Source organism: Cololabis saira, chromosome 9 (assembly GCF_033807715.1).
Source record: "Cololabis saira isolate AMF1-May2022 chromosome 9, fColSai1.1, whole genome shotgun sequence".
Lineage (NCBI taxonomy): Eukaryota > Metazoa > Chordata > Actinopteri > Beloniformes > Belonidae > Cololabis > Cololabis saira.
The window spans coordinates 28,768,045-28,794,858 of NC_084595.1; the positions used below are offsets into that span (position 1 = coordinate 28,768,045).

Genomic DNA, 26,814 nt, shown 5'->3' on the forward strand with positions numbered 1-26,814 from the left:
GAAATGTTTCTGTACCTTCCCCAGATTTGTGCCTCAAAACAATCCTGTTTCGGGGGTCTGAAGACAATTCTTTTGACTTCATGTTTGGTTTGTGTTGCAACATGCACTGCCAACTGTGAGAGCTTATACAGGTGTGTGTCTTTCCAAATCAAGTCCAATCAACTGAATTCACCACAGGTGGACTCCGATTAAGCTGTAGAAACAACTTGAGAGAGATCAGTGGAAACAGAATGAACCAGAGCTCAATTTTGAGCTTCATGGCAAACGTTCTGAATACTTATGCACAGGTGATATTTATAGTTTTTTATTTTTTATAAATTTACAAAAATCATAACAAAAATTCTTTCTTGTTGTCATTATGTTGTGTAGAATTATGAGAAAAAAAATGAATTTATTCCTATTATCAATAGGGCTGTAACATAAAAGAATGTGGGAAAAGTGAAGCGTTCTGAATACTTTCCGGACTGACTGTAGATAGATACATTTTTTTATTGTACCCTTGGCTAAATTTGGTTTACAGTGAGTGCTTCCTCCATACAATCTAAAACCATACACTCAACAACACAGGATAAGATAAAGTGACGACAGTGCTTTGGCTAAAAGAACAAAGAACAAGAAGGACGGCCCCAAGATAAGAATCAAGATAAGTTAAAACATGAGTAGATAAAAACATTAAAATATTCAAACCAAGCCAAAGGATAAAAAATGTGCCTTTTCATAAAAACAAGATAAAGGAAACAATACAAAACATAAATACAAGGTTATGTTGCAGTTCCCTCACTTGTTGATAGCACTGATGGCTGCTGGTACAAAGCTGTTTTTGTAACGTTTAGTTTTGCAAGCAGGTACCGTGAACCTCCGACCTGATGGGAGCAGCTGAAACTCACATTTAAGAGGGTGGGAGTTGTCTTTTACAATAGAGCCAGCTATCCTCTGTAACTGTTTAGAATACAGGGATTCTGGCTAAAACTGAGACTCACCAATCAGCTTGCTCGACCATTTCACGATTTGGTATAAACAATTTTAGTTTTTAAGGGACACATTTCCAAACCATGAAGCAAGACAAAGATAAAACTGATTCTATAAAAGCACGATAAAACAAGATCACCATGGTCCTGGCAATGTTAAAAGTAGACAGTTTTCTCAGACAAAACAGGCGCTGGCGTCCCTTTTTGTACACAGCTTGACAGTTTGCCTCAAAGTTCAGTTTGTTGTCGATGACAGTTCCCAGATATTTATATGTGCTGACACACTTCACTGTCTGACCCTTTAAAACTGTAACCTCTTGGTTGCGAGCACTGTTTTTGCGTTTGTATTATCATTTCTTGATAGGTTTTATTCAGTGCTGTTATGTTTTGCACTCCATCTTCCTCTGTAGTTTTAATGCAAAAGGGTGAAATGCATGTGCTTAACAAATGTGAATATGTCAACAAACTGAGAACCCTTACAGTGAAAGGCACGCTGTATTGTTACTCCCCTGGATTTGGCCTGCAGGGGGGAACTTTGGGAATGTGGTACAACAAGTGGAGCTGTGTTTTATCCTGGCAACTCTTTCTGCATCATTCCCTCCCCCTGGATCTTGGATCTGTTATTCAGCTGACTAACAATAGAAAAGAGTCTTTCTCCCTTGAACAATACTCTCAAGCCTGCCAGATACCCCCCATGACATACATACACCTACTCGCACTCTTTCTACCCCCACCCCATTCGTTTTCTGGTCTTGGTATTTGTATTTATTCATTTTGACCCCCCGTCACACACCCCACCCACATTCAACCTTTGTCTTTCCTCATCTAAAGGATTTGCTTTACCTCATGAAGGAACATAAACTGCCGTGTGTGTGAGAGAGAGAGAGAGAGAGGGAGATGTCAGAGACTGAGAGGTAGAGCAGGGAGGCGGGACCGTTCATGTGTAGTGTTCTTGATACAGTAGAGCATCAACAGAGACGATGGAAGAGAAAAGACAAGAAGAGCAAAGCGGCTGGTTGGTTAAATAACACTTAGTAATGATAAGCAGCACGTCGCGGGGCTGTGACACTGCGGCAGCTCATTCAGAGGGGAAGGACAGGTGAACCTTTTGAAAGGACTACGGGATATTCAGAGCATCTGGCGTAAACCTGAAACAAACACAGCAGACCCCGCTGCCATCATGGGGGGCTCCCTCAGCCAGCACAGGAAAGGATCCGTCAGCTATCCTACGAAGAAGGACAGCATGTAAGATCAGAACTGTCATTGTTGTACATGTCACTGTCTAGATCTTGGTGGCTTTTGCTTAGGATGGGAAAATAAGTGAAAGATAAAGACTTTCAAGGGAAACGCAAAGACTTTCTCCGCTAAACTGAAAGCAAATTAGCTCAGCGTTAATAGCTCCTGCTGCTGTGCTAGATTGAATACTATTCAGGTATTCAAATCTGAGGAAAAGCAGAGGTCGATACTGGGGTGGCACAGCTGAAGACTTGGCAGAGGGACTAATGTGATACGGATGAGCTGATCATCATGCTCTTGAAATTAAGTCTCCCAACTGCCTCACACATACTGCTGTTGTAACTTTCATAGAGGAGAATTATGCTGATTTATTTTATTAATTATGCATCTGTGGCTCTAATTCTTAAGAGCTCTGTTAATCTTTCAAGCTGCCGAGTTTATTACTGACATATCAAGTATAACAAAGTCTCACATTATTCATTCACTGTGTTTACTATCCTTGAAATAAAGTGACATGTTTGAGCTGCAACTGTGTTGATATATGACAGAATGTAAGGAAAGGGAATGAAGACGTAATACCAAGACATTTATCATAAGTTTTTTTTGCCTTTGATGAGCTAGAGCTAATGCTTTGTCTTTAAAATGTTTGCCAGTAGTTGGCTCATTCAGTGCATATACAATAAATGTTGAGGTTATGTTATATTCACCCACTTGTTTCTTAGATTTCTCTTTGGTTCAAGTCATCATTCTGAGTTTTGATAGGCATTGCTGGCATTTTTTGAATCAGTTGTTTTAGATATGACAGCGACACACCGAGGGCAAAAACATGCAAGTTTTACCAAGAATCTGAGCCATCTGAGGGAGTGTGTAATACTCGTTGATATTTTGCATATTTAGGGGGGGGGGGGCATACCTCTGGGGAAAAAAAAAAGGAACGCGAACCATGTATGGACTAATTTTAGTCAGCTTAATCATCCATTTTTATGCCTCTTAACTGGAGCAGTCTTGAATGTGCTGCTCTCCAGAAGCCCGCTGTAAGCTGCTCAGTTGGGACCAGACTGACCTGCATTCTGGAGCTCCTTACTTTCTGCAGTAGTATTAAAAACATTTGTCATTTGAGATGCATGCTTTCCGAATGCATAAAAGCAAAATTTGAATAATACATAAACCTTCACTGATAAGGCTTCATAGCATAAAAGTATAATTTCACAGCTGAAAGTAGTAAAGGCAACATCAGGAAGCTTTCATTTGCAGCTACTTGCTATAGCTGATAAGTATATTTCTGTGAATCAGGATTTTAGGTTATTTCTTACAGGTTAAAAAAAAAAAAAAAAAAACTTAAACAAGATCAACTTGTAAGACGGCTTGAATATAATCACCCAAACAATGATTTTTGCCTCAACACAAAAAAAGCACATCAAATGAACAGAAACAAAGACATAAATCAGGACAGTAGGGGGTGTGTTGTGTCCCTGCTCTGTGCGTGCATGTGTGGATAATGTATATTGTCTGGGAATTGTGTTCACATCACCACCATGAACAATAGCTCAGCCGGTGTCTGTGAGTAACTACTCTGGGTTAAAGCCTCTACTCTTCCTCTGCTGCTGCCTCATTCTTTCCCCCTTTGTTTTTCCTGCCATTGTCAGTTAAGTTGTCCTGCTGTAGCTCTGCTCTGTTATCTCTGTGCTAGTTTGCAGATAGCTGAGAGTTCTCTATAAAACATGAGACATCAGTGATGTTGGCACTGCCCTGCTTCATCAAAGAGCCTACAGTACACCAATCACAACATTTTCTGTATAGTTTTTGAGCCTCCGATGCGGTGGAACGCTAAGCTGTATTCAAGCATAAACATCCCTTTTGGTACAGTCTTTTCTACCTATCTTAACATGTCATCTCTTTATTGATGTTTTGATTGAGGTTAATGAAGCTGTCGCTGCTACCTCAGTGGTTGCCATGGTTACTTGAAATCCTTGTCAGCTGTGTTCAGGCCCCTAAGTGACTTCAGACTTGCCATGCATGCATGCAGCCTGGCTCTCTTGCTTTTTCCCCCCCTCTATCATTGTTTCTTGTCTCAGCTCTTTTTGACTGAATCAAAAGACTGCTGTCAAGTATCGACCAGTCTTGTATATTTCTGATGTGAGGAATCTGAGTCCAGTCAGTACCACTAGATGGAGCCCCATCATACAACAAATCCACAAATTCTGCCAGACAATACATGAGTTTATCCATTTCCCTTTTTGTATATTCATGCAAAACATGTGATAGATATGCTCATGTGCAAAAGCTTTGTTTGGAAGGTTTCTTCTATTCAGCGGTTCATGGTCTCACTCCCACTCAGATTACCCTTGTAATTAAAACAACCCGTATAGCTGAGGTAGTACAGTAACTTCAAAGCTGTCTGGACTTTGGCTCATCACCAGAAGAACTTGATACCACTATTACTGACCTTAACATTGCATCCTTGGTGTTTGATATCTGCACCGGATAAACATTTGGGGCCATTTTACGTGGATTTATTCATGCAACCCTTAAATTGAACATGACAGGAGTCTAAAATTAAATAAAAGTTGTAATTAAATGCTGCAAATTGAAACCGTCCAACAGAAAACACAACAATTGTGTTTTACGGAAGATAAAAAGGTAAAATTTGACTAAAAGGCAGTGTCTGAATTTAAAAGTCATGATAGTTTAGCTGTCATCCAGAGAACATTTGTCCTGCGGCACTTAAATACAGCATTTGTGGAATATAACTGAATGCAAAAATGCAGTTCAACCACAACATGAAGGCCTTCTTCCTGATAATGTGCTGGCCATCCTTTTGCCACCAAACAAACCCAAACCTGTTGGGGTTTGGACTGTAGCGGAGCCAGAGGGGGGGCGAGGGGGCGGGCGCCCCGGGGCCCACAAGCTCATAGGGCCCAATGATAGGGTCCCGTTTTGTGTGATACGTTCATATATACTCGTAAATTGTAGGTTATAATTACGATAAAATGTGCATTGTGCGGCCAGTGTAGGCTAATTCTTACTTTACAACTGTCCTGAACGCATTGGGGCTGTGAGCCAACGCTGATTGGCTGTAAAGCCTGATTTATGGTTCTGCGTTAAATCGATGCAGAGCCTACGCCGTAGGGTACGGCGAAGCCTACGGCGTAGGGTACGCGGCGACGCGCACCGTACGTGCGCATCGCTCTGCGTTGGTGTAACGCGGAACCATAAATCAGCCTTAACAGTTACAGCCAATTTGCCGACTCGGCAAATTTGCGGCCATGAAGGAGACGAGCGCTAAACTTTAAAAGAGGACTAAGCATGTACAAAGTTTTATGGAAGAGTCGACTGCCATTGTTGAGTCAGTGGAGCCTTCATAAATAATGTCTTCATCAGAATGTTGTGGTAGCCTTGACCACCTGCCTATCTGAATGTGCTTTGTGTTGTTGTCAACTAGACCGCCGAGTCTATTCTCTATTATAGAGCTCAGAAATTATGTTATAGACCGCTGTGTCTATATCTATCTAAATCGATTGTAATTTTAGACCAGTTATGTTGGTTTTTTTTGTATTTAAGCTGTATCAAAGATGGAAGTGTGTGTGTGTGTGTGTGTGTGTGTGTGTGTGTGTGTGTGTGTGTGTGTGTGTGTGTGTGTGTGTGTGTGTGTGTGTGTGTGTGTGTGTGTGTGTGTGTGTGTGTGTGTGTGTGTGTGTGTGTGTGTGTGTGTGTGTGTGTGTGTGTGTGTGTGTGTGTGTGTAAGCTTGTGACTTTACTCTGCTTTCTGCAGCATAGGCCTATAGGCTTGCTTGGCTCAATAAAAGTGAGAATAAATGTTGTTTGATGGGTGGAATGAGGTGTTGTTGAACGTTAAAATGACTATCATAAGGGCCCATGGAGAATGTTCCGCCCCCTCTGTACTGAGACCCGCGCTCCGCCACTGGGTTTGGACATGGGATATCTGGGGATTCAGTGTCTGAAATAAGAAGCTTGGCTGGAGATTCCTCTGGTTTCTGTGTGTATTTGGAGCAATGTTTAAATCATGTTCAGGAATGCTAAAACTCAGTTTCCAAGCAGAGTATTGCATCATAACAAGATCATCAGTTTAGTAGTTTAATCTGCACTGGCAAAGGCAACATTGTCATTGTCCTCTATAATCTTCCATGCCAATCTACTCATTAGGAGGGAAAAAAGGACTTTAAAAGTTGACCTTCTGCTTACCCCATTCAGACCTAGTGCTGAGTTAAAAATGGCTTTCCAAACACTGAAGATTTATAAAAAAAAATGTTTTTAAAGCTTCAAACTATTAAAGTAGCACAACTTAACTTTCAGCTTTTGTTGAGTTTGGCGGCTCCTTTGGATAAAAGCGGTAGTGCTTTACCAGAAAGAACACTACATTTCCCATGAGCACCAGCGCGTACTGCCGGAAAACTCCTGTCCCGGTCACGTGCATTTGTTTTGATAGTGAATGAAGACGGGATGGACTTTCAAAACTACTTTTCTGTTTCACCAAGTGAACAGACGGAACGCAAAAAAAAAGATGTTAAACTGCTGGAAAGGAACTGGAATTTACCGGGATACCTTAAACAAGGAAGCCAGGGAGCGGTATATGGAGAAAATAATGATTATTAATGGTTTGGGTTCATATGAAATCCCTATCAAAGAGTGGAGCTCCGATGACGACTTACTGCCGCAGTTCTGCACAACCAGCGTCTTCGGCTACCTTGTTTAGGAGTGTTTGGCAGCTGCTTTGGTAAATGTTTGACTCGCCATGTGTTTCAATAAATGTGTATAATAGTACAACATACAGTACATGTTTTGTATCACTCTTACTTCTATTTTCTTTTTTTTTGACTGTTATATTATGCTGAAGAGGCTCCGAGGCGTGAGCAATATTTTTGTTTTCCTCGCGAGATTATTTTTTTCCTCTGCAGCTACAAATAGAGTTAATATTTTTTCCTCAACAAACTAGTTTTATCTGAAGATTAGGTTTAATCACACCGCAGAGAGCTGGCCAGCAACTGCGTTTAGCTGGAGAAGTGGGGAATAAAACCCGTGTGAGTGAGCCGACCCCGGTCTGTGTGAGTGTGTGTTTGTGATCATGTGTGGAAGGTGTTTGGTCGTTACAGACGCGATCCAACTGAGCCGACGACTCCTTTACTCTGTTATCTCAGATACTCGGCCTCCCTGGTTCTTCCTCCAAGCAGGAAAGCGGTGAAAAGTTAAACCATTAGCGATCTTTTCCCCACGTCTGTTGTGTGTGTGGAGCTGCTGCAGCTACAACACAGCAACGGGTTACCAGCTTCGGCTGAGCTCTGCGCTCCACGCCCCGCCCATTTTCGTCTCGACTACGAATCGGGAAGGAGGGGGAAGTGACGTATGCCGTAAAGCAGTGTGTAAAAAAAAAAAAAAAAAAAGCCGTAAAAATGTGTAGTTTTTTAGTGTGGCAGGGTTCCTACCATGCGCCTCAAAGTTACATAGTGCCAGTGAAGGCGATGCAGACCCCCTCAGACCATGACAGAGGTGTCATTAAACGTGTTGGAAGTTGATGTACCATCACAATGACTCTGGAAATATGATATTAAGGTGGAAAAGTTACATAGTGCTGCTTTAAGAGGTTTGTTTTATGCTTTTATTGTAAATTACTGGTATATACATGATAATAGTTGATGTGACATGCCTGTGCGTCACTGCAGGTTTGAAAGGTAAAAACACACATTAGTTTCATCCGATTAAGTTATGAGACTGAATGACATGTGATTTTTAGCCCTTTTGGTTACATATTCTATCTTAATAAACGATGGTACTGCTAATACGGTACTCACTGATAGTTTAAAAGAAATCTAGCTGGATCGGTGGTCTTGGGTAAATCTAGAGTCGAAAGTGATGCTACAGTAAGATTCAAACTGACTAACCTTGGGTCAACATGCTGGTCATTGAGAGCAGAGATAAACAGTTGAAATACCTTGCTAATTCCCTTTCGGTGTGCACACATTTATAACAGTCTCATTCAGTATCAGATTCCCTCTGTTGTGGCTTGCAGTGGTGTTTACTATGGCTTATTTTATTCTTAGCTCAAAACTCCACATGCTGCCTTCAGTCAGAATCTAATTAATTTTCAGGGATGTGGATTCTTGCTGTATTAACTGACTTCAAAGGCATAAAATAGCCAAGGTCATGTGTGTTTGATTGAATATGGGGTATTATATTCTATACTGGGCTCTTTATGTGTGCTGAGCTGGCAGCGTGTATGCCTGAGTGGGTTTTACCAGTGGCACTGCTATTTGTGGTTTGAAGGTATTGCATAAGAGCTGATTCTTTCTCCTCTTTATTTCTTCTCCCTTTTTTCTCTGTGGTTCATGACTTTAGTAGGGAAAGAGAGAGGGAGGCATTTTCCCCACTTCATCTCTGCATGCCGTTCTCCTGCGTGTGTTTAAGAGCATGTGTTGCCTGTGAAACAGATTTCCCATCTAGAAACACATTTACAGCTTCAAGGTGTGGCAGGTTGAATGGTTCAGTGTCCCTTTTTTTCTGAGGGGGGGTGTTGTCTCCAGGATGATCTTCTGTAACAGGTTTGTCTTCTAACTGTCCTGACACACAGATAAGGAAAACTACTATTAGGAATGTTAAAGAAGCATAAACACCTCTAGATTTATAGCATTCCCAACACTCATTTTCTTTTAATATCTTTTCATCCTAAATATTCCAGTCCTCTTGTTTAGTCCGTGTGTCTCCATTTCCCATCTTAATTGGAACTACTTTCTCTCTGCTGTGCTTTGTAATGTCTGTTTTAGGCTGGCAACCACTGAACAGAGCTTCTTTCTCTGTGTTCAGCAGTCTGTAACACGATGTGTGAGTGCGTTGGTTCATCTCATCGCCTGTGTGTCTGTGAAGCATCTCGGTGATTATATATCCTTTCATCTCATGTGTGTCGTGTGTGAGTTGTATGTCTTTTAAAAAGGGATGCTAATTCCGTTTCTTTCTCTGTTCACCCTTTTTTTCAAGGCGTCTGAATCATTCTTCTGTTATTAGATTAGACGCAACGACAACAACACACAACTCACCCGGTCTCTTGTTTCTGTGTGTGTGAGGAAGAGATGTACGCGTTTGAAAGCCTGGAATTAGAGTTACGTAAGCCAGCGATGACCAGCCTCAGAGGCACATGTGTCAGCAGTGACGAGGGCTTTCATCTAAATCACTTTTCTTCCCGGCTGATCGGCAGCTTCATCGTCACTGCTGAAGCTGGATTTGTTGTGTGGCCTGAATATTTTCAATGAACAACAGACCCTCAGTTGGTTTCATTATACCTTGGGGGAGGCATCAGCGACTCGTGTTAGATTTCATTGGAGTTATACGCTGTGCACAAATGGAGCATTCTTAGTCCTCATTAAAAATATTTGTGCTTGTTTCCTCTTGTCATCAGGAGAAAAGAAGCAGGCAGTAATTGGTCTCTTATTTTAGAAAGGCTCTTTGTTTTTTTGCTAGCTGTCTTTATTGCCAAGTAAACAAACCACTGTATTAACAACTCAAATGACCTTTTAGGGTAGCTTATGGACTCACTGGAAACATGGTGCATGGGAAAAACAGCTGCACAGCAATAAAAATGTAAAAGAATGTAGTTTATCTGGAAATGTACATAGGAAAGGCTTTGTTATTTGATTTTTAGGCAATAGTTGGCTTTTGAGGAAGGTATATTTTCGAAAAATGTTGTTAAATGCAGAAGCAATTAATTCAGTAACTTGTATAATATATTTACATTTTTCAAAATAGACTCTGCTCTTTCCGTCTGCTCTCTCTTTGAGACATAAACCTCTGGTAATGTCTGCCCCAGAGAGCCAGCCTCTCTTTGTGTCTCTTCAAACAGGAAACATTACCTCTGCTCTAACGCTTTTCTTCTCCCTCACGCTCGTCAAACCCGGAGAGCATTGTGGAGGGGGAGAGGCCAAGCAGGCGAGTTAACAAACACGTGGGAGCAGAGCGAGCTGATGTGTGTTAACAGGCTGATGGTCCACCCAGTCTGAGTGTGGAGAGGGAGAGGGAGTGACTACTGATGCTCCAGTTAATCTGCACCGTGAGAGTCAGTGCTGTGGAGAGCAAAGCGGCAACAGGAGCAGCTGCAGCAGCATGAGACGCCTTTTTTCTCGCACGAGCGTCAACAGCACAGAAGAGCAGGATGGGAAAGCTACGCAGCTGAGCAAGAGGAGGAAGTGAATGTACCTTTCTAGAAAGCGAGACGGTAGACGGCTCAACAGCCCCGTTTACTCGCAGTTGAAAGACTGTTTTTAAACTGTGGAAGATCACAGTGTTTCCTTCTTGAGTGACAGCGACAACAACCTAAACAGATCCAGAGGAGGAGGAGGTTCACTGTTAAATCGTAGAGGAGGCACCAGATCGGTTGCAGAGATGTCCTGGTTGTCTCCGGTTCAGTGGGCCAAATGGACGTGGTCAGCAGTGACCGGAGGTGCAGGAGGCGATGGACAACTTGGAGAAAAGGATGACAGAGAGGACAAGTAAGAGGGCTCGGTCGATATTAGTCCACGTATGTTGGAAACGGAGGACAAAAAGATGGGTGGTTTTGTAAAATAAGACAAAAATGCTTGTTTGTCCCACTTGGATAGATGGATGGATACAGATTAGGAATATGGGAGTGTGTGTGATGAGATTCCCCTGAGTCATACTGACAGGTGGCGGATATATACAGAGGGAGGAAGGGAGGGAGAGAGAGGGGGAGAGAGAAAGAGGGAGGGAGAGCGAGCATCACAAATGATTAAACTGAGCGTTACTTTGCTTTAAAAATAAGATCTAAAAACTGTTCTTAATGCTGACATGAAAACATTCTGATGTGTAGCTGCTTCATGTTCACCATCCTGCTTCTCTTGAGAGGTCAAACAAAATATAACTGTGTGTGTGTGTGTGTGGCAGTTGGGAAGCTGATCTTGAAAGCTGGTGAATGGGATAAAAGGCCACAGTTTCTAAAGCTTTTGTTGTTTTTTTTCCCTGTCCATTTCTAGTTTCTAAGTAACCATCCAAGACTGCAGCCATTGGGGCCATCACTGGGATATGGCCTGGTGTGTGTGTCCTTATTTGTATAAGGATTAGCTCTGATGTTGTTGTAAAACCCGGGTGTGTGTGTGCACGTGTGTTGGTTATCAGAAATGAAGTGTGCTAGGATGCTGGCTTCATGAACTGCGCCCCTCGAGCTGTTTTTCATTAAAGTGCGGGTGTTTTGATGTGCGTTCAAATGGCTGGGAATGGGTGCACACTCACGCAAACTCTTGATGTTCATGTCCCTTCCCTTGTTGTTGTCGTTTGCTCACAGTTGATTGATAAACTTGGGCCGGGTGTCTAAGCAGCACACACGGCAGACCAAGAATTGGTGTGTTTGTGTGCGTCACTGTGGTGGGACACAGTGTTTCGTTGTTGAGGAGCAAAAGGATGCAGGTGGCCTTATAGGGCTGTATTTCCTCTCCTCTCCCTTCCTCAGACTTCCTTTAAAATAAAAGCAGCCTGTTTATTTTGAATTGGATTGAACTGTGAAATGCATTGTTTTTTGTGTGTCTTTAGGAAAATGGATGCTGGAAAGCCAGCGGATCTTTGCAAGAGAAGCACATGCAATATATGTAGTTAGATTAGTTCAAAGCTCAGAAAGCATAGCTGAAATACTGATTTGTTTCAAACAGTTTTGATTGTTTTTGTTTGCGTTTCCCAGTGTCAGCACTTGTTTGACGTCCCCCACTTGAAGCTTTGTCCCCTTTTTAAGTCTCAGTTTTTAGGAGTAGTCTTTATTTTTGTTTGTGAATATGAGTTTACTAAAATGCAACATGAAATATGTTATTCCTCCCTGCTACAGTTCAGACTCGGAGGGGGCCTTCGATACTCCAGAGGCCGAGTCTCCAGGTGTTGTGAACCTGCTAGGCCAACTGGACAACTCCAGCCACACAGGTGAGACTTGAGTCTGACATTGTTGTTACCATATAGACACTTGTGCTCCAAAGCCTTATAGAGCCACATCCACAGTTTCCATGTGTTTTCGGTCAGTTGACAGCGAGTTGGTGTCCAGATTTGGGTTACAGTCCACAGTTGCAGCTCCTAAATACATGTTAGTTGAAGGATATACGTTTTACTAAATGCGAAATGTTGTCTGACAGAACAAAGCAAAGAAAAGCACCGAAGACATTTCCTGACTGACGGGATGTTTACCCGTTCTTCTGAATGGCTTTGATAAAACGTTTAATAGATCAGCTGGTGGTGCTAGTAGTTGTCTGTCTGACCGGTTATTCCAATCCACAACAAAATAATCTTTGAAGGACACTGATCTCATCAAATGTTAAAGGTAAAAAACCTTCTTTGCTGTTGGAAATAACTTGGAATGTATTGTAAGATTGATATTTTTTTAAACTCACATTATTGTTATATAATAATGGGTTTGTGACTAGGGTTGCCACCTTTCAGAAATAGAAATAAGGGACACCCCGTTTCAGCAGTGCAGGTGCCAAAAAAAGGGACATCCCCAAAACCCTTATGAAGAAGAAAACAGCAAGGAAGTGTACGTTGCCCGGACTGGCATTACCGGGGCCCCACCCTGGAGCCAGGCCTGGGGTCGGGGCTCGCAGGCGAGCGTCTGGTGGCCGGGTCTTGGCCCACGGGACCCGGCTGGGCGCAGCCCGAACGAGCGACGTGGGCCCGCCCTCCCGTAGGCCCACCACCCGCGGGAGGGTTCATAAGGGGAAGGTGCCGTGTGATTTGGGTGGCAGCCGTGGGCGGGGGCCCCGGCGGCCCAATCCCCGGACGACGACTCTGGCTTTAGGGACATGGAATGTCACCTCGCTGGGGGGGAAAGAGCCTGAGCTTGTGCGGGAGGCTGAGAGGTATCGACTAGAGATAGTCGGGCTCACCTCCACGCACGGCCTGGGCTCTGGAACCCAACTCCTTGAGAGAGGTTGGACTCTCTTCCACTCTGGAGTTGCCCATGGTGAGAGGCGGCGAGCTGGTGTGGGCTTGCTCATAGCTCCCCAGCTCAGCCGCCATGTGTTGGAGTTCTCCCCACTTAACGAGAGGGTCGCTTCCCTGCGCCTTCGGGTCGGGGATAGGTCTCTCACTGTTGTTTCGGCCTACGGGCCGAACGGCAGTGCAGAGTACCCGGCCTTCCTGGAGGCCCTGGGAGGGGTGCTGGAAAGTGCCCCAACTGGGGACTCCATCGTTCTGTTGGGGGACTTCAACGCTCACGTGGGCAGCGACAGTGTTATCTGGAGAGGTGTGATTGGGAGGAACGGCCTCCCCGATCTGAACCCGAGCGGTGTTTTGTTGTTGGACTTCTGTGCTAGCCACAGTCTGTCCATCACGAACACCATGTTCAGGCATAAGGGTGTCCATCAGTGCACGTGGCACCAGGACACCCTAGGCCGGAGGTCAATGATCGACTTTGTAGTCGTGTCATCTGACCTCCGGCCGTATGTCTTGGACACTCGGGTGAAGAGAGGGGCTGAGCTGTCAACTGATCACCACCTGGTGGTGAGTTGGATCCGCTGGCAGGGGAGGAAGCTGGTCAGACCTGGAAGACCCAAGCGTATCGTGAGGGTCTGCTGGGAACGTCTGGCAGATTCCCCTGTCAGGGAGGTCTTCAACTCCCACCTCCGGAAGAGCTTTGACCGGATTCCGAGGGAGGCCGGAGACATTGAGTCCGAATGGACCATGTTCTCCACTTCCATTGTTGACGCGGCCGTCCGGAGCTGCGGCCGTAAGGTCTCCGGCGCCTGTCGCGGCGGCAATCCCCGAACCCGGTGGTGGACACCGGAAGTAAGGGATGCCGTCAAGCTGAAGAAGGAGTCCTACCGAGCCTGGCTAGCTTGGCGGACTCCCGAGGCAGCTGACGGGTACCGGCAGGCCAAGCGGACTGCAGCCCGGGCGGTCGCGGAAGCAAAAACTCGGGTCTGGGAAAAGTTCGGGGAGGCCATGGAGGAGGACTACCGGTCAGCCTCGAGGAAATTCTGGCAAACCATCCGGCGCCTCAGGAGGGGGAAGCAGTGCTCCGCCAACACTGTTTACAGTGGAGGAGGGGAGCTGTTGACCTCGACTGGGGACATCGTCGGGCGGTGGAAGGAATACTTCGAGGATCTCCTCAATCCCACTGACACGCCTTCCGTCGAGGAAGCAGAGGCTGAGGATTCAGAGGTTGATTCATTCATCACCCAAGCTGAAGTCACTGAGGTAGTTCGGAAGCTCCTCAGTGGCAGGGCACCGCCACATGAGATCCGCCCTGAGTACCTCAAGTCTCTGGATGTTGCGGGGCTGTCGTGGCTGACACGCCTCTGCAGCATCGCGTGGTAGTCGGGGACAGTGCCTCTGGACTGGCAGACCGGGGTGGTGGTCCCTCTCTTCAAAAAGGGGGACCGGAGAGTGTGTTCCAACTACCGGGGAATCACACTCCTCAGCCTCCCGGGGAAAGTCTATTCCAGGGTGCTGGAGAGGAGAATTCGGCCGATAGTCGAACCTCGGATTCAAGAGGAACAATGCGGTTTTCGCCCTGGCCGTGGAACGCTGGACCAGCTCTACACCCTCCGCAGGGTGCTCGAGGGCGCATGGGAGTTTGCCCAACCAGTCCACATGTGTTTTGTGGACTTGGAGAAGGCTTTCGACCGTGTCCCAAGTGGCATCCTGTGGGGGGTGCTCCGAGAGTATGGGGTCGGAGGCCCTCTGCTGAGGGCTGTACGGTCCCTGTATGACCGGAGCAGGAGCTTGGTTCGCATTGCCGGCAGTAAGTCAGACCTGTTCCCGGTGCGTGTTGGACTCCGGCAGGGCTGCCCTTTGTCACCGGTTCTGTTCATTATTTTTATGGACAGAATTTCTAGGCGCAGCCAAGTGCCGGAGGGGGTACGGTTCGGGAGCCACTTGATTTCATCTCTGCTTTTTGCAGATGGTGTGGTCTTGTTGGCTCCCTCGAGCCAGGACCTTCAGCATGCACTGGGCGGTTTGCAGCCGAGTGTGAAGCAGCTGGGATGAGAATCAGCACCTCTAAGTCTGAGGCCATGGTTCTCGACCGGAAAAAGGTGGCTTGCACCCTCCAGGTCGGGGGAGAGTTCCTGCCTCAGGTGGAGGAGTTTAAGTATCTTGGGGTCTTGTTCACGAGTGAGGGGAGAACGGAGCGCGAGATCGACAGGCGGATCGGTGCGGCGGCCGCAGTAATGCGGTCATTGTATCGGTCCGTCGTGGTGAAGAAGGAGCTGAGCCGAAAGGCAAAGCTCTCGATTTACCGGCCGATCTACGTTCCCACCCTCACCTATGGTCATGAACTCTGGGTCATGACCGAAAGAACGGGATCCCGGATACAAGCGGGCGAAATGAGTTTCCTCCGCAGGGTGGCGGGGCGCTCCCTTAGAGATAGGGTGAGGAGCTCTGTCACCCGGGAGGAGCTCGGAGTAGAGCCGCTGCTCCTCCACATCGAGCTGACGTGGCTCGGGCACCTGTATAGGATGCCCCCTGGACGCCTCCCTCGTGAGGTGTTCCGGGCATGTCCCACCGGGAGGAGGCCCCGAGGAAGACCCAGGACACGCTAGAGTGACTACGTCACTCGGCTGGCCTGGGAACGCCTTCGAGTCCCCCCGGAAGAGCTGGAGGAAGTGTCCGGGGAGAGGGAAGTCTGGGCATCCCTGCTCCGACTGCTGCCCCCGCGACCCGGACTCGGATAATGCGGTGGACAATGGATGGATGGATGGATGGATGGATGGAAAAAAAACAAAATGCTTTGATTTAAAGTTTAAAGTGCCTTAATAGCATTGAACTTGCATGACTGTACAGACAGACAACCATGCTAGCAACTGAAATAGCCTCCTATGCTATGTGTGTCCACATCAGTGAAGGTCGGAAAACTTGAATATGGTGTAAAAGTTAATTTATTTCAATAATTCAATTTAAAAGGGGAAACTAATACATTACATAGTCTCATTACATGCTAAGCAAGATGTGTTAAACCTTTTATTTGTTACAATTTTGATGATTGAATTGTTTATTGATTTCATAATATAGAGATTTTTTTATTTAGGGTTTTCATAAACCATAATCACCAAAATTATAACAAATAAAGGCTTGAAATATCTTACTTTGAATGTAGTGGGAAATAATATATTTGTTTCACCTTTTAGTTGAATTTACTACGAATGAAGTTTTATTCAAATATAAGTATATTCAAATTTTCCGACCTTCACCTGTATATTATGACATCAATAAATAAGAGCATAATATATGTCCGTATTGGTTCAATACGGAACGCAACTTTTAATTCCCAATTACGTATCAATTCCGTATTTCAAGAGACGGGTGACAAGCCTATTTGTGACAGAGTAAGATTGATAACAGGGAAACTATCTTTTTTTTTTGTTTAAAATCAGCAGTTAGTCACCTCATGATGCAGCGAACCTTTAAAAATGCCCCCAGTCCATCACAGAGCCAAAAGCTCAGAGACACACAACCATGCATGCTCACTCCTAGGACGTGGATAAAATCCCTGCAGTAGCTTTTTAATCAAAATGATCAGTAATCTTTTACTACTACTCTGAATTTACAATATCACTAAAGGTGACGTTACCTAAATTAAAGCCTTCACATTCAATAGTTTCTTTTATAAAGTGTATTTTACTTCTGTTCTGGGAACATTAGGTCTGGTCTCAGTGTTAACCAACCTTATTCAGATGTTTGTTAGCATATGGTCATCAACATTGAAACTGCTCATAAAAGATAATTAGAAAGAAAATTAAGCTCTCCTTGTTTGGGCTTCCCAGTGCGACGTCTGTGTAGTTGAGTCCTGCCTTTCTGAAGCTGCCACCGAGGCTAAAGATTTCCATTGCCCCCCCTTCTCTGCCTCCTCCTCTTCTTCCTCCTCCTCCTCCTCTCCACCTCAGCTGCCCTGCTTTCAGCCACATTCAAATGCAGCACACTTTGCCATGGTGATAGATAATCAACAGGACATTTTCTGTGCTTTAGCAGATGCGAACACGGCTGGTGTTTGCAAACTTGGACTCTCCAGGAACATCTGTTGAGATTAATATTGTAACAGTGCATTATTGGATAAAATCAGTTTGAATGGTTTGAATGTGTCAGCTGTTTAAAATCAGAGATGCTTTGGTCACGATATATAGGGGGGAGAACCAAGAGAGAGATTGTGTTTATTATTGAGTCTTGCTACCAGACTGTAACTGTTTCCCTTTCACAGTCAAGTAGTCACATGGTTGGAGCAAAGACTTTTCATAAATAAAAGATCCGCCTGTGGAGAAACTGATGCTCCGGCTGCCTATAATTAGAATACAATAAAGATGCTGCTTATTCATGGGAACAACTACATACTTTTGCTTTACCTACATATTATGTGCATTTGAAGACTAATGTAGATGAAACCTGAGATGTGTCTGCTCAGTTCTGCTTTTCCTTCTCATACTCAACACTCTGTCATACTTCTTTCTCCATCTCCCTTTCCTCTTCCTCATTGAGTTGTGAAACCGAAATAAAGTCTGATGTTGTTTGTGCTGCCAGGTCACGTGGTGGGGTGTACTGTTCACGAGCGGGTGTGGTTCCTCTACATCTGTTCCTCGTCTCTAAAGGGCGTTTGTGTGTGTGTCTGTGTGTGTTTGGCAGAAAGTGCCAAGATTTTATAACTGAATTTAATACAAAGTGACATTAATTGACTGTAATAAGTCATAAACAATATGGGAAACTGTTGCCTTCATGGCTGAAGATGCAGCATCTTTATTTTTTGTTGGGAAGAAATGTTGGTTTATTTTCGTGTGTAGTTGTGTAAGTTTTACATTGTGTGTGGGAGTTTATTTTCAGCAGCAGAGATTCCTGTGTTTCAGCAGCAGTGTGTGACTCAACGGAGACCGGCCTGCTGCGGTTGTTAGCCGTTAATGATGCTGAAAGTGAATAGTTCAAGAGGAAGCCAGCACCCATTTTAAATCCATCAGTCCATCAGTCATTTCAAGGTTAAACCCCTTGATGATGAACCCCTGATGGTTTTATTATGATAGCTTCTCTGTTACTAATGGCAACTGCTAGTCTGCACATATATCCAATGGAAGTACTGAATGAGAAAACCCCCTTTTAAATCCTGCATGTCGTATTGCTTTGTTAAATAGTTGTTGTTGTTTTTCCGCCTCTGTTTTTTTTTTTTTAATGCTGCATCAAATAACTGTTTTCCCCTCTACAATTCCTCCAGATGTTACGAATCAAGCTCTGGACAGAAATTCCAATCAAGATGTCACCCCAGCTCCAAGCCAAGACGTTGACTCCCTGAACAACTTCACTGGGTCCTCGCCGAACAATGACACCTTCAGTTTGGATCAGAACCTTAATTTGACCCTGAACGGCAAACCTGGTTCTGGGCAAGGTTCGTCTCCATCCTGCCCTCTGCCTCACACTCCGCCTATCCGGCCCCCGTCTCTGCCTGTTGTCTCTCCGATGATCAAACCGGATCCGACAGAGGTGGATGACGAGCCCCCGCTGACGTCTGACTCCAGCACGGACTCAAGCTTGACCATCAGTCAGGACATTTGTGTGGATGCTGACTTGCTCAATGGCAACATGAAATCAGACACAAATTTGACCTGTGGGACCAACAACTCAATTATCACGTAAGATATTACACAGACACAAACACACACACACACAGGCCAGTCCTTTCCAGTCATCAGTCATAATCACTATTGTCCCAGTCGTTGGGTAGAGTTAAACGCAGGTTTGAGCTGAACTTATATGACCCGAAGACTTTCAATCCAAACAAATGGTCCTCTCTGTAGTGAATACACATTATTGTGTATAGCAAACCTGAAAGGATCAAAATGTTGCTTTTTTAACCAACTCTGTCGGCCTGTTGTGTTTTCTTAAAAAAGCTCGTCATACATCGCTCACCAGTGTTATTATTGTCCACTTTCATGTTTCAGGAAGGTTTTGTTGTAGGTGTTTGGAGGCAGCAAGTTTTCTTCTAAGCCAATAGTGTATTAAAGTGTCAGACGATGCCCTCTTGTGGTTTGTTGTTACATTGCTATTGTCTTCAGTTGCCTTTTATTTAAAAAAAAAAATTAAAAAAAATGTGGTACCTGGACACTGATTTTGATGAGTTTTCACATTCATCATCACTAATATTTTACATTCGATTGGTAAATCAGGGTTTGCAATTTTCTGCAATACGCAGAGATGTTTGGACAGATGGTCCATTACAAATTTTAGGAAACGTGCAGGGCACTGACAGGGGAGAAAGCTCTTATTGTCTTTTACTGACATGGCTGGATGGTTCCTTATCAGAAATTCTCCTGATTCATCTGTAGCATTAAACCATGGCATAATTATTCAACTTTGTTTTTTTAAATGTGTTTTCTTCTTTCCTAGTTTGATTGCTCAGGCAGCTGACTTTAATATTGGTTTTTGATTTACTAAACTATAATAACCCTGCTCTTACCTTGTGTTTAACCTGACCCCTGTCACGTCCGCTGTCTTTTCCTTCCTCTTCATTACACAACCTGTCATTCTGTTTTCCCTCTCTCTGTGTGGCATCAGGACTGCTGAGCAAGTCCATTTCGTGTGTGTCCTGTTGTAAGTACTGTGTAACTGTTTGTGTTTTTAAACTATAGCTCTTTCTCTGTTTTTGACATGCATTTAAACGACTTACATTGTCATTCAGTTGCTAAGTGAAGGTAGAGAGCTGGCATGGGAAGTGTAATTGTAAAGTAGAGGACAGAATGTTAATGGTAACCCTGTAATTCCCTCTAATGCGCTGTGAAAATGTTGAAAGGACTAATTAATCTAGAAGAGCATGCACGCTGACCTCACACAAAACACAGCTACGTGGTTCCACTGTAAGGCTTTCTATACATCCTTTCGCTTCTCATCTTTGCTCCCGTCCATGGGACACATACAGAGCTATGATCTGGTTTGTGTTAATGTGGATGTGGTTTTTATTTTCATCCTTAGGAACTCTTGTAAGGTGAAGCAGAACCAGCAGACACAGAAGGACCCAAAAAGACAGGTAAGCTCTGATGTTTCTACTCTTCATCAGCTTTAAACCAAAAATAGTCAGTGTCGTGATGAAGTTTATTGTTGCTGAAGGATGACCATCATGGAGGCCATGCCACAGATGAAGAGAAGCTGGCGAGCAGTGCTGGCGTCAAAGCAGAGATGGACGACAGTGAGTTAAAGGATCATTTAAGGCTTCTCTGACGTTAAAGTATGACATTTAGTTATATTACAGCCACAACGCACTCTGTTAAAATAGAGTCCAGTTATTGCTAAATGAAGGGGGTTTACTGTGAATACATCAGATAACCGTTTAAAGGTTCAGTCAGTATATGTTAGCTTCCCTAAAGGCAAATAATCAGACGTGATCGATCAATACTGGATAGAAACAAGGTCATCTTTGCCTACTGTCTCACTCACTCACAGGCACACAGTTAATTAATCATTAACTTCACATGTGATGTGTGCTACACTGAAACTCTGAGGCTCATGAGCACAGAAGGATGTCTGTTTGAAACATTGAGAACATTAAATAATTTAGGAAGGTGTGATCTCATCGGTATCTTATTTCTTCTCCAGTTTAGTTTACATCTTAAAGCTCCCACCACTCAAAAAAAAAAAGTTTGTGTGTGTGTATAAAATCTTATGGTGATAAAATAATTAATACTTTCTTTTTTTTAATTGTCTTCATAGCCTAATTACTGTCAGTTGTCAATTTTAGCAGCAGAACAGAAATATATTGGTTTATGTATTGCAAATCGTACCATCGCTGCATTTCAACCATCTCACATCACTTGAAGTATCATAGCTCAGATCGACCCAGGGCCATGGTGGCTCCTTTTGTGTACCAGGATGTTTATTCTATGAGGATGTTTCTATCAGAAAGTGCCATTGTCAAGGAGATTATGTACCATCTATAACAGTGTTGCTGAGTTGTACATCTCAAATGAATGTCCACGTGAAAGCTTGGATCTAAATATTTCCAGCAGAGGATCAATGTATCTAACATAGGGACATCTTTTTTTTTTTTTTTAATTATTCAAATGATCATTAAATCCGTTGAAGCTGCAAAAACAAACATTGATACATTTAATCAATTTATTGATTTGTTGCCAAAATCATGATGAGGAACGACGTTTTTAGATTGAATCAACTGATACTCATTGGCAGTTCGTCTATGAATACATATCTTTATATTCGGCATCCACACACATGCTTTTTAAGCTCTAAAATGAATTCTGCCACCAAAAATTTGAATAAATAAAATCAAGTACCGGTAAAATCTTTTTTTTTTTAGCAGAAATGAAATTTTAACTGCTCCTTTACTGCCACCTAGTGATCGTTTTGTTGAACGTATTATACCATGTGATTTTATGACTTCTAAAACCAAATTGTTCTTGACATGACTTCTGTCTTTATTTCCAGTGCAAGAGTGTCATGTGACATCCAAACCCGTGGAGTTGGACTGCAGCTCTGAGGTGAGGCACTATCACATTTCCTCTGACGTCATTTACCATATACCTAATGTGTGCACCAGGGCTGCATTGCCACTTTATTCATCACAATAGTGGCCTACAGTGTTGGGGGCCAGGGCTTAACCCATTTTTATTATGGAAGCGCCTGCAGTGATGATACCACCAGTGGCCAGTAGGTGGGGCTGAAGCGTGCTTGTGTTCGTTGAACTGCCATGTCTCCACCAGCACTCGGGGACAGGTTGACAAGTGCAGACATAAACCAGCATCTCTTTTCAGACATATTGATACTTTACCTCCACCTACAGTATATCATTATTTATCACTTAAATCATCTACGGCAGTAGACTGACAAAGGTATGGCAACAATAGTGTTGCTCTGACTTGAAGATGTAACTGACTGCTCAGTTTTCATTTCAGAACCAACAAGGTTATGACCTGTAGTATGATCTGATGTGGTGATTGTGCTGTCGGGCAGGACCACTTATGTAGTGTCTGCCACCATGTTTGTCTCCTCAGGTGACAGATGGATTTAGATTATCACCCAGGAGATTAGAATATGTAGGTGGTAATCCAAGAAAGAACAAAATGAGAGGGGAGAGAGAGCTGGAGGAGGGGAAGGGTTGAAACATGTAAGAATGTTGACTAACAGACACGATGGGTATGTGGTGAAAGATAAAAGAGGAATGCTAGATAAGGCATAAAAGAGCATAAGCTACATTTAAAATAAAACATATTTCAATTTCCACAGATTTGGAAGTGTAAGATTGTAAAATAATTATTTTTTTGTCGAAATAGTGTTTGTGAACATTGAGAGCATATATTTTTGTCCCAAATTCCTTATAAGTTTTAGTGGCCCAACAAGAGTTGAAGGAGGGCATGACTGAGTTCCTTCTGCTCTCAGCAGTTTGAAGACACGTGCAAGCTGAAGAGCTCATCGGGGGGAAGTGAGATGCAAAAAACAGGAAGTCAGGTCCTGGATTCCATCTGCATCAGTGAGGCAGAAAAACAGGCAGTTCTCACCCTTATCAGAGAGGAGGTACGCAACTGTGTTTGCTTTAGCCTCAGTGAATCGCACGGGTGACTGACAAGTTTCGATGCATGCTCACAGACAATGTTTCCTTTCAGATCATTACCAAGGAGGTTGAAGTCAATGACTGGAAGACAAAGTGTGAACAGTTCAAACAAGAAGTCGTTGAGATGAGGTTTGAAACATGCTCCAGCACTGATGTGCTGTTTTCATGGTGGAGAGACCGTGACCATGAGAGTGGTCTAATGAAGAATCGAGTCAATATTTTACATTTTTGCATCCTTAAAGTTGCCACTTTTAATAAAAAAGACTTCTGTTGTTTGAACAGTTTTGAAAGTATAATGACAGTGAATATAATCTTTAAAAACCACCATGTGTTTTGTCATATTACAGGAAGATTGTTGCAGAATATGAGAAGACGATTGCTCAGATGATTGGTAAGTAGAAAGCAGATATAGTGTACTAAAACATTCAAATTATGCGGCCTGTGTGGAACAGGCTTGTGAAACTATTGTGACTTGTGTCATGTCATACTGTAGGTGTGATGCCATAATTACAGCAGTCCCAGTTGTCCTATATGACAAAGCAGCCTGAGCAATACAGGAATTTGATTGAATATTTAGCACCATAACTGTATATTCTTCATCAGAGGATGAGCAGCGCAACACCCTGAGCTCCCAGAAGGCTCTGCATGCTGTGACTTTGGAGAAGGAGGCAGCCATGGCAGACTTGAACTCTGTGGAGCGCTCTCTCTCAGACATGTTTAGGCGCTATGAAAACATGAAGAGCACCCTAGAAGGCTTTAAGAAAGTAAGTATTTATTTATTTATTTTTTTAAAGTTACTGACTTAGTTATAACTTGCAGGAAATGTCAATTTCAAGTGCTGAGCTTAGATACTGTTGGCACAAAGGGGAAGTTTGTTGGGAGTTTCAGGTCAGTATAAGGTTAGAAAGTATCCTTCAATTGGTAGCAGCAGTTGCATGATCGATCGGTAACAACTGTTAAGACTGATGGATCTGACTCTCCCACAAGATATACGACACAACATTTGACTCCCCTGATCATCTGGGGATTCAGAGTATGTGGGAACAGATCGCTGTGGTGGTCAATGCTGGACAATTTCCAGGAGTAAATATGTGAAAGTGATGAAAATCAGAAAGTTTAAAAGGAGGTGTTGTTACAGTTTCTGATACCAAAGACATGTAGTCTTTTGTAAAGATATATATATATATATAAAATTCTCAGATACACAGTGTTTAATGTGCTGTCTCTTTGAAAACAGGTGATAGATAAACAACCCTGTGGTTGATCTCTTCTTACAGAATGAAGAGGTGCTGAAGAAGTGTGCTCAGGATTATCTGGCCAGAGTAAAGCAGGAGGAGCAGAGATACCAGACACTAAAGCTCCATGCAGAGGAGAAACTAGACAAGTATGAGTCTAAAGAGAATAGCGTTGCAACAAACTTAATTTCTTGCCGTTTTACCTGCCATTTTTTTGCCCTTCTGCTGTTTACCTCTCAGGGCCAACGAGGAGATCGCTCAGGTGCGTTCAAAGGCGAGTGCAGAAAACACGGCGCTAACTGCCAGCCTGAGGAAGGAGCAAATGAAGAACGAGTCTCTGGAACAAGCCCTGCAGCATAAGGTGGCAGAATATTAATTATACATGAAACCCTTTGAACCATTTATTGCTTTTTATAGTGTTTGTTTATGAGCAGGAACACACTAATGATCCTTCACTGGGTTTTTACAGAATCAAGAGATTGAGGAACTCACAAAGATTTGTGATGAGCTGATCGCCAAAATGGGAAAAATAGACTGAGAGGTACACTTGAAACAGCCCGCAGCATCACTCCAGCCCTGCCCTCATCCCTGCTGTGGTGTCCTGTGTATGCCCACAGGCAAGAAGCAGCTCTCGTACCGTATCCTGTGCCAATCCTGCATCTCAGATCCTGCTATATTGTACAGATGTCTGAAGTAACTTCCTGTATCTTGCAATTGCACTACATTTGAACAGAATCTATAAAGTCCTGCACATATTAATAACCTGTTATCACTTTTATTTGCATTTTGTGTCCATTTTGAGGCAATCCGGAGCCCTTTCGCTTTTGTCCGTGACATCAGCAAACAACAACCTCCCTTTGTACTCAGTTATATTCCCGGCAGTTTAAGGCCCAAATTCCCAGTAACCTGCGTGCAGAATGACGTTAGTTTAAATGCAGGCCTGCCTAGGTTTGTTGTGAAGTTTACATGTCGGCTTGTGTCGACAGTGGGCTTCTGATGAGGATTATTTTGTTTTGAAGCAGTCCTTAAAATTTATTTTTCTATGAAGTTTGCACAGATTTTATTCTGAAAGAGCAAAGCTCAGGGGTAGTGTTTTTGGATGCAGAATGAAGTCGCAGTTAAGGGAAGTGCACATGAAGAGGAGCGGAGGATTGTGTTGGGTGCACGGTGTATAGCAGTCCTCAGAGGCCTTGGTTTATTTGAGAATGACCCTGAAAACAAGCTGCCAGTTGTATATCGCTTTTGCTTCCTCATGGGTTACAATACAACACTTTAGTGATTCTGGATGATTCAAATTGCTGCAGAATGTTTATTACTCACAGAGATACATAGAAATCTGACAATCATAGATCTTCCTGGACTGTGTATTTTGTTAGCAATGTTTTGTTCGATTCACAAATTCTGCTCCACTGCTGTCTGCTATCTAAGGATTGGTAATCCCGAACAACTGGAAAACAGATGAATGAAATGGTCAGTCCTTCATATGACTGAAGAAATTTAAATTAGAGAATTAGAGATTGCTGCTATGTGTCAAGAGTTTTTGTTTTTTTATTATTTCTTTTTGATTAACACGTAGGTCACTGAATGTCATTTACTTCCTACCATGACAGAACATGACAGCGTTGTGAGGTTTTGTTTTGCGTGCTATAAACACGTGAGCCCTCATGGCTGCATTTACAACAAACAATAGTTACTCTGCAACTAAATGTTACTTTGCATGTTTGTTAACTTCCTGGCATTTCTCAGAGGTTCATGTTCTTTACTTTTTTTGTCTTGCCAAACATGCCAATCGACACAGTGTTGTGATTTAGATAGCTGTGAGTTATTCAATGGATTTTCTTTTTTTTTCTTCTTCTTTTAAAGAAGTTTGTGCCAATTTGGTCATTTTTCTGCTTTTCTTTGAAGAAAATAAGTGAAACATCTCTGGACCACATCCATTTATGGGAGGATTATCAAACTCCTTTTTGTCTCACTATAATAAAGCATAATGAAATTGCAAATCCATTTTTAGTGCTTAAATCAACAGATTTTGATCAATGAAACTGAATTATATCTTTTTTTGACAATCATATCTTCAATTCTCATTTCTGTCGAGCCAGTCACTTTTGCAAAAGTTTTATTTGTGATAATCATGAAATGATTTCATAGTATCCACCCACTCATGTGCCACCATGTATATTTGTGCCAATTTGATGTCACGTTACCTCTCGTTACTCAGACACTTAGTCTGTTATGGAGTATAGTTTTGCAACTTAAATCACTTTCTGTAAAGTTTGTCTGAGCAGTGTGAATATGTAGATTGACTTGAATAAACACATTTTGTTTCTTCTAGTTTTGTTGCTTCTTTTTACTTGTAGTTTTACCATTTTCATGCACGCCACAAACTGTTGATATAAGAACTTTTCCGGTCTTTAGTTCCATTTTTGTGTTTGTTTTATTTCAAAGTATACATATTGTGGCCTCAGCTTATGCGTCACAAGTAATGATGATTATATCTTATGCATACATGAATTCTTCATAAAGCCTCTTGGACATCTATCCATGTATCCATCATTTATAACCACTTATTTGTATTCAGGGTAACCAGGATCTGCTGGAGCCTATCCCAGCTCTCTTTGGGCAAAAGACAGGGGTAAACCCTGGCCAGGCTGCCAGTCCAACTCAGGGCCACATACAGTTTATAGACTCTAGGAGGAAGGCAGAGAACCAGGAGAAAAGCCATACAAGTATGGGGGAAACAAAAACCCAACACACACACACAAAGAGCCCAGCCAGGAGTCAAACCAGGAGCCTTCTCTGCTGTGAGGCAGCAGCGCTAACCACCAAACCACTGTGCTGCCCTTTGATGGCT

The 26,814-nt window shown here is 43.2% G+C and overlaps 1 protein-coding gene across 6 annotated transcripts; it reads left to right on the top strand.

The window, feature by feature from the left end:
- The first annotated feature begins 1,862 nt into the window (after positions 1-1,862).
- LOC133450449 (transforming acidic coiled-coil-containing protein 1-like) lies at positions 1,863-26,294 on the top strand. 6 transcript variants are annotated; one of them, XM_061729088.1, is made up of 14 exons: positions 1,863-2,213; positions 12,037-12,128; positions 18,388-18,802; positions 19,725-19,760; positions 20,139-20,193; positions 20,274-20,352; positions 21,606-21,658; positions 22,560-22,691; positions 22,781-22,857; positions 23,076-23,119; positions 23,332-23,492; positions 24,006-24,112; positions 24,204-24,324; positions 24,433-26,294. In XM_061729088.1, the coding sequence occupies exons 1-14, from the start codon at positions 2,149-2,151 to the stop codon at positions 24,499-24,501; spliced, it is 1,506 nt and encodes a 501-aa protein (XP_061585072.1). In that variant the 5' UTR covers positions 1,863-2,148; the 3' UTR covers positions 24,502-26,294. The 6 variants fall into 6 exon arrangements, with proteins under 6 accessions (XP_061585072.1, XP_061585071.1, XP_061585068.1 ...); XM_061729087.1 differs by having other exon boundaries at positions 1,864-2,213; positions 22,557-22,691; XM_061729084.1 differs by lacking the exon at positions 1,863-2,213 and adding an exon at positions 10,159-10,696.
- The last annotated feature ends 520 nt before the right edge of the window (positions 26,295-26,814 follow it).